Below are 7,947 nucleotides of genomic sequence, written 5' to 3' on the forward strand. Positions count from 1 at the left end.
TGACAGAGAGACAAGCGCCTCTGAGAGCCAGTGTCACAGTGACAGCAGAGACAAGCGCCTCTGAGAGCTGGGCCCTTTGCCTTCTCTAGCTTCTGATGGCTCCAGTCTCAGTTTGTATGGAGCATCTACCCTATGTATGTCTGTGCCTCCACTTCTTGCATGTGCTTATTAGAGGGTTGTTTGGTGCAAGTGTGTGAGTGTATGTGTGCATGCGTGTTTCTGGAGTATGTGTGTGTATGCATGTGTCTTCTGTACAATAGGCAAGCAGTATTCCTGAGTGACACCCATCCCAGATCCTTTTCCTTTTCCTAAAAGTACACCAGCCACATTGGATTCCCCTGAATAGGGCATCATTAATATGATCACATCTGCAGAGACCCCAGTCAGGTCACAATCACGTGCAACAAAGGTAAGGGTGTAATTCAGATTGCAGCACAGGCCAGACTTTCAGGAAAAATCCAAAAAGATTAAATGGTACATTAAGTAGAATCAGAGCGTCTATTCAAAAGGTTCAGCAGACACACTAGCCTTTTCAGAGGGGTAGGTGATTCTGAGTACTCTGTGGCTTACCGTGTATGGCATGAAGTGACGCTACATCTAACCCTGAGTTGGATTTGTTCACAGAGCTCGTCCCTGCTCTTCTAAGCAGCCAGTGTGTGCAGAATGCCCCACAAGATTGGATTTGTAGTGGTCAGCTCCTCAGGACACGAAGATGGCTTCAGTGCCCGGGAACTGATGATCCACGCACCGACTGTCAGTGGGTGGAGGTCACCAAAGTAAGGCTGGGCTGAGGGGCGGGGCTGAGTCTAAATGCATGGTAGGCTTTATTCCTCCTGATCTGAAAACATGAAATGCATTTCTAGACAGCTGTATGGTGTATTTCAGTGAAAACGAAATTAAATCATTAAAATTAAAATACATTTTTTTCTCTTGGAGTTTCTGAGAGGACCCAGGAAGCAGCCCCCTCCCCTCCGTGCCTGAGCTGAGGATCAGGAGACGTAAAGCAGATGGGTTAGAAGGGCATTTGCTGGGGCTCTGGGTGCTGAGCTTCTTGGCACCCTGCCCTGGCACACTGTCCTCTACACTTACCAATGCAAGTGCCGCCAGTGAGGCCAGGCTAGTTCCCCAGCCACACCCACTTTCCTCCCAAGCTCCCCTGTTCGGTGGACTCCTGCCTCCCTTAAGCTTCAAAAGGGGAAACTTCCACTCTCTTTTGCGTTTCCCTCTGCCGATCTCCAACGTTGGCTATGTCTGCCCTACGATTCCATGAAGGTTCTTAAAGAGACACGCGGGGCTTCCTGTGCAGTGGTATTTATGCCAATCACACTAAGATAGTACTTTCACCATTGGCGTGATATTTCTTTAAGGTCGTAACTGTATTCATTTTAGTAACGTGCTTCCAGGGGATACCAGAGGAAAGGGTATGTCTCTTTAAATGAACTGTCACCAAAATGGGCAAGGTGCTGTCAGCATGAGGTACAGAAAGCATGCTCATGGTGCGGGCACAGGGATGAGCACAGGTGGTGCTTACAGGATGAGGTAAGTCTTCCTAAGAGCCTCGGGATCCAGAGTTAGTCTCCAGAACACGAGACTCCAGTAGAGCATGGTGTGTGCTGGTGGCGAGAGCCTGCACACCAGTCTCAGTTTCTAGGTGTGTCAACTTCGTGTGTGTGGAGATCAGAGGCCAACTTGTGGGACTTGGTTCTTTCTTATCACCCTATGGATCCCAGGGATCAGACTCAGGTTGGCAGCAGGCACCAACCTTCACTCACTGAGCAGTTCAAAAGCAATCTGTCCGTGTATCTGATAAGGATGGCAGGCTTGGGTTGTAGCTCAGTGGGAGAGCATTACCCAGAGCTGTAGAAGTCAGAGAACTGGGAGGTGAGCACAGGGCTAATGAAGTCCTGGAAGTAGCTCATGTGCTAATGGTGTCCAGGCTAATTGTGCTCCCCAGGTTGGGGGAAGTGGCTCCACTCTTGAAGAGACCCATAGGAGCCTCACACAGTTACAGGTTTGCTGAGTGGAATGGGGGAAAGAAAGGCCTAGCTAGCAATGGCAAAACACATGTGTATGCACACACAACACACACACAAACACACACACACACACACACATGGGTCCCCAGGCGCAGTGATGTTGATCCTTGGGGAGTGAAGGCCCTCCCTAACTGCCCCATCCTTCAGCACTCCCTTTGTTCCACATGCCTGTAGTGCCTGCCAGCTAATGTATGTCAGTGTGTCCTTTCAACACCCTTACTGCTGAGTCACGGCCATGCCTTCTGTGTGGGTTCCTTGCTGACAGAAGTAGTGCTCTAGCCAAGTCTTATGTGGTGCTCTTGCAGTGGGCAGATCCTGCGTAACCTAGAAGCTTCGGCTCAGCTGCCCGTGGAGCACCGAGCACAACCAGAAGTCGCCTCCTACAAGTTGACAGCCTGGTATCCTATAAGCAAGTGCTTCCCTTAAGTGCTCAGGTTTCTGGGGGAAGCCTTTGGCTCTCCCTGGCCTGCTTGTACAGCCCCATAAGAATGGCTGATTTGTTTTATCAGCTTAAAGTTCCACTTCAGCCATTAGTCTTAGCAGCCTGAGAGGAGGTCTACAGGTGGCCAGCAGGGCCAACCAGCCTTAGATCCAGGCTTCAGGAGGAAGGAAGTCTTCCATTCAGGTACAGGCTCCCCCACATCGGCCATGCTGGGCCTAACACTCCCCTGCCTGAAAGCAGGCAGACAGGAAAGCTGCAGCCATTGCTCAGAAATCCAAACCCGTGTTTGCTTTCAGATTCTGCCAGTTTCCACAAGAAATCGTACTCCAGATGGTAGAGAGGTGTCGAATAAGAAAACTGCAGTTACTCGCTCACCAGTACATGATCTCCAGTAAAGTCGAGTTCTACATCAGTGAAAGCTTGCCTGAGTACTTGGTGCCATACCAAGCAGAGCGGTTCCGCAGACTGGGGTAAGAATGAAGCTACAGGTGTATAGTGGTGTACTGAGTGTGACGGCTCCGTGGATTGTGCCTCTTGGCCGCTGTGACCTATGCTTAACAGGCACGCTCCACATCTGTGGGGTTCAGCAGCACGCTCCACGTCTGTGGGGTTCAGCAGCACGCTCCACGTCTGTGGGGTTCAGCTCCACGTCCGTGAGGTTCAGCAGCACACTCCACATCTGTGGGGTTCAGCAGCAGCTGCTTCTAGGGTGACAGGCTTTTCTCAAGCATGTTGGTTGGAGCCTGCAAGGTCCCTAGGTTTTGTTTCAGGCCCTGTGGGGTTCGGTGGGAGTGGGAATGGCTCTGTCAACTGTACTTCAGCCATAGTTTTCCTTTCAGCTATGTCTCCCTCTGTGATAATGAAAAGACAGGCTGCAAAGCCCGGGAACTCAAGTCTGTTTATGTGGATGCTGTGGGGCAGTTTCTTAAGCTGATTTTTCACCAAAACCACGCCAACAAGTACAACATATATAATCAGGTGAGATTTGTGTGTGTGCTTGAGGCTCTGTCCTGACAGCACAGCCCATGCCCTGCCCTCTGCACCCCTTGCTCCACAGCTTTGTAAGAGAGTCCTGTAAGAGGTGTTCTCGTCCATGCACAGTCAGGTGCTCTCACAGGAGTGGACGAAGGGGTGGCTGTTGCTCTCTGCACCCAGGCTCTCCCATATGGCAATGCTGGGCACATGGTTACAGGGCATACAAGAGCCTCTGTGACTGAACCAGACTCAGATAAAAAAAGAGCACAAAGACTCTCAGAGTTTTTATGTCACCAGCGTGCACTTAGCTTGACTGTGCCCCGCTCGTGTTTTCATGTGCTGAGAGCATATGTGACTGACTCGCAGCCTGTTGCCTTGGCAGCATGACAGCTGGGGCCTGAGCTCCCAAGGCCAGTGCTTGGCCCAGCAGCACACACTCTCCACCTGCTTAAGCCACACTGCTGCCTTTTCTTCCTTTCGATGAATGAATTGGAAATAGGGAAAACTGGCTGTATCTCTGTGGTAGAGTGCTTGCCCAGCATGCCCAGGACCTGAGTTCAATCCCCAGGACCCCATCCTACCCTGAAAAAGGAAATCAAGTTTGTCCAAACAACCCTGTGGGTACGCACATTTATACCACTCGCTTCCCCTCCAAGGAGAGCAGGAGCAAACCAGCAAATGAGCTGTGAGACATGGCTATGTCACAAGATCCATTGTAGCGTGGCCTCATGGGAAACTGCAGCGATCATTTCTAAGGTTTTTTTCTCCTTCCACCTCATCTGCATGTGTCCAGCAGTAGGAAGTGACTAGGAACTTGGACCACAGTGATGGGTGGGAAAGAGAAGCAACTCCTCCACCAAGGGGGAAAGGTGAGAGTCGCAGCTGGGTGAAGCAGGCTGCATTAAGTTAGTGGGACTGCACACTCACCCTGGTTAGCAACAATTATTTAGAGACCTACGAACTATAGCTGGTAGAGCATTACTCTCCTGAGCAGGACTCTCCTGAGCACCTCCGTTCTCTATGGTAGTGTGGCCCTTACTGGCAGTGCATGTGGGAATGCACCATCCGACCTGATGACACCACAGGCAAGAGTTGGCAAGAGGGCGAAGGCATCTCAGACATTTCATTCTTAACTTCTGATGATATAACTGTTTCTTAGGTGGCTTTGGTTGCAATAAATATCATTGGAGACCCCGCAGATCTGGGGGATGAGAGCAATATTGTAAGTATGAAAGATTCATTTCTCATCACAAAATGTATCAATTCTGAAGCCGTCATACAACTATGATGACTGTCAGATATGTTAGCAGCCATTTTCCTTAAGAGTTTTAGCTGCTCATGCAGAAGGCCAGGACCACTGAGCCTTGCTGACACCTCTCTATTAAGCAGTTGTAAAATTAAGATTTGTTGTGTGCATTGTTTGCTGAGAGTCTAAGAAGATATTTTGTTCCCTTGTTCCCAAAGACCTCTAGAGAGAAGCTGATCGACCACTACCTGGGCCACAGTCCTCACAACCCTGAGGACCCAGCCCTAGATGGGACTTTTGCTGGGTAAGACCCCTTCCTCTACAAGATACTTCACAGCTCCTCAGTCAGGTCAGGCAAGAGCAGAGGAGCCTCTGGTCAGGTTGTCTTGTGTCTGTGCAGAGATTAAGGCAAGTGTGCCTCTTGTACACCTACACTGCTGTTGTTCAGAGAGGCTTAGGTCTGTGTGCCCAAAGTTAGCAGAGCTCCCTGAGAACAGTGAGACCTTGTCTGCCGTGCCTTAGCTCTCAGGCATGTGGAGAGCCAAGTACCCCCACCTCTGTCACCTCTGTCACCACTGGTCAGCTCCTTCCTGGTGGCCACGCCTTGGCTTCTGCCTTACTTGAACCCTGAGCCTACAAAGCAGCCACAGCACACCATGCGTGCTTTGATAGAGCTTCTGTCTTAGTCAGGGTTTCTATTCCTGCACAAACATCATGACCAAGAAGCAAGTTGGGGAGGAAAGGGTTTATTGAGCTTACACTTCCACACTGCTGTTGATCACCAGAGGAAGTCAGGACTGGAACTCAAGCAGGTCAGGAAGCAGGAGCTGATGCAGAGGCCATAGGGGAATGTTCTTTACTGGCTTGCTTCTTCTGGCTTGCTCAGCCTGCTCTCTTATAGAGCCCAAGACCTCCAGCCCAGGGATAGCACCACCCACAAGGGGCAATTGAGAAAATGCCCCACAGCTGGATCTCATGGAGGCACTTCCCCAACTGAAGCTCCCTTCTGTGATAACTCCAGCCTGTGTCAAGTTGACACACAAAACCAGCCAGTACAGCTTCCATCTTTAGTGGTGTGTCTGCTCTGGCCTGCCTACCCCCCAGGATTCTGTGAAGGCAGAGGGCTGTGAGAAGCCTGCCTGAGTGTTAGTGCTGAGAATCATTGTGTGAGAACCCAGCTTGGCTCTGTGCTACTGCATGAGAGTGGGTGTGTTCCTGACTGTAGCATCACGGGAAGTGTGTGTGTGTGTGTGTGTGTGTGTGTGTGTGTGTGTGTGTGTGGTTTTTAAAAATAAAACCTTTGTATTGGTTTCTGGGACATCATGGAAACGTGGTGTAGGCTTGCAAGCACAGTGTTGACAGTTAATGTGCTCTGTGTGAAGCCTTACGTTACTGATGGGAGGGATGCCCATCGAGGTCTCAGTCACTGGGCTGGCAGGCAAAGGCCCTGATTAGAGATGGGGAGCAACAGAAGGGAGCCTGGGGGTTTTTAAATACAGCATGCATCCCAGCCCCATTTGACCTTATTAAAGTTTTCCAACTAAACTCTTTGTGACAGATAAAATTTATATAAACTTAACCTATATATAAAATACCCAAGTCACAGCTTGCATTTGGGTCACTTTATGCAGCTGAGGTAACAGACGTAAGACCCTGAAACTGGTCCCCTGAATGTGTGTGGCATGGCCAGGCACATGCTACTGCAGCACCTTCTTACCCAAAACAAAGGTACTTCCTGCCGTGCTGTAGAATTTAAGAATAACAGTGATAACCACAGACAGGTCGTGGGTGCTGAGTGTACCTTAGGCCTGCCTGACGTGCAGCCCAGTGAAGCATCAGGAGCAGGAGCCCCAGGAGCTCACGGCTGCAGCCTGACCAGCCTCCCTCATGAGGGCGAGCCTGTGAACAGCTCTGTACCCTTTTCTCACCACCTCACCTGTGTGTTCAGCATGGGCTCTTGGCTCTCCTGACCTGAAGGGTCATCTTCTCTCCGTAGGAGAGCTGACTACATCTCTCCACTTGATGACTTGGCGTTTGACATGTACCAAGACCCCGAAGTTGCCCAGATCATCCGCAGGCTGGATGAAAGGAAACGGGAAGCTGTCAAGAAGGAGCGCTATGACCATGCAAAGAAACTGAAGCAAGCGATCGCTGACTTGCAGAAGGTATAGCTTCTGAGAACATGCCCTCACCCCCAGGCTGGGTCTCCTGCTCCACCCCAGAAGGGTTGCTGAAGGCTGAGGAGCAGAGATGGAGTCAGAGGCCCAGGCAGGTAGCGTGTGGGTCAGTGAGCCAGAGGCTACTGCTCCTGTGGGGGTTTGGCTTTTGCTGTGTGGGGCTCCTGAGTGCCAGGTATTGAGACAGCATGCAGCACAGACTCCCCACCCCCACTTACGCGTGTCCTATGAGAGCGGATGCCCACGTTGTGTGCTGTAGGTCGGTGAGCGCCTAGGGCGCTATGAGGTGGAGAAGCGCTGCGCAGTGGAGAAGGAAGACTACGATCTGGCCAAGGAGAAGAAACAGCAGATGGCTCGCTACCGTGCCCAGGTGTACGAACAGCTGGAACTACATGGCCTTCTGCAGGGCGAGCCAGAGGTCAGAGCGGGCCACAGGGTGGGGGCATGTGGGAGAAGGCGAAGGGCTGATAAGGTTGTGCTCAGTCTCCCTGAGGGCCCAGGCAGGTGCTCCATGTCTTGAGCAATCAGCAAGTCTCTGTTGTGATGGGATCTTCTGGAGTTCACAGAGGCTAGAGTCAGGAAGATCAAGGCCTTGGGATCCCTCCAGACTGATCTCTATATTGTATGGGGTGTGGTACCTGTACCATGGATGTGAAATCCACTGGAATAGTCTGATTGGATGGAGATAGACTTCTAGCAAAACACTCTATCCCTAATGATATAGTTCATGTAGGCAGATGATGACTACATGGCAGGTGAGGGAGAGGGTGCTCAGTGCTGAGTACAGGTGAGGGAGAAGGTGCTCAGTGCTGAGTACAGGTGAGGGAGAGGGTGCTCAGTGCTGAGTACAGGTGAGGGAGAAGGTACTCAGTGCTGAGTACAGGTGAAGGAGGGGGTGCTCAGTGCAGAGTACAGGTGAGGAAGAGGGGCTCAGTGCAGAGTACAGGTGAGGGAGAAGGTGCTTAGTGCTGAGTACAGGTGAGGGAGAAGGTGCTCAGTCCTAAGTACAGGTGAGGGAGAAGGTGCTCAGTGCAGAGTACAGGTGAGGAAGAGGGGCTCAGTGCAGAGTAC

At 51.2% G+C, this 7,947-nt stretch overlaps 1 protein-coding gene across 4 annotated transcripts in view; it reads left to right on the forward strand.

The window, feature by feature from the left end:
- Positions 1–7,947, forward strand: part of Cep104 (centrosomal protein 104) — a 31,732-nt gene that overhangs the window by 4,051 nt on the left and 19,734 nt on the right. For all 4 annotated transcript variants that reach the window (XR_004121221.1, XM_031379654.1, XM_031379656.1 and 1 more), the window contains exons 2-8: positions 625–776; positions 2,775–2,948; positions 3,318–3,456; positions 4,613–4,675; positions 4,918–5,003; positions 6,696–6,864; positions 7,136–7,294. Coding sequence is in view for 3 of the 4 variants with exons in the window: in XM_031379654.1 (XP_031235514.1) it covers positions 664–776; positions 2,775–2,948; positions 3,318–3,456; positions 4,613–4,675; positions 4,918–5,003; positions 6,696–6,864; positions 7,136–7,294 (903 nt within the window). In the remaining variant the exon portion in view is untranslated. The remainder of the gene's footprint in view (positions 1–624; positions 777–2,774; positions 2,949–3,317; positions 3,457–4,612; positions 4,676–4,917; positions 5,004–6,695; positions 6,865–7,135; positions 7,295–7,947) is intronic.

Source organism: Mastomys coucha, unplaced genomic scaffold (genome assembly GCF_008632895.1).
Source record: "Mastomys coucha isolate ucsf_1 unplaced genomic scaffold, UCSF_Mcou_1 pScaffold18, whole genome shotgun sequence".
Taxonomy (NCBI): Eukaryota; Metazoa; Chordata; class Mammalia; order Rodentia; family Muridae; genus Mastomys; species Mastomys coucha.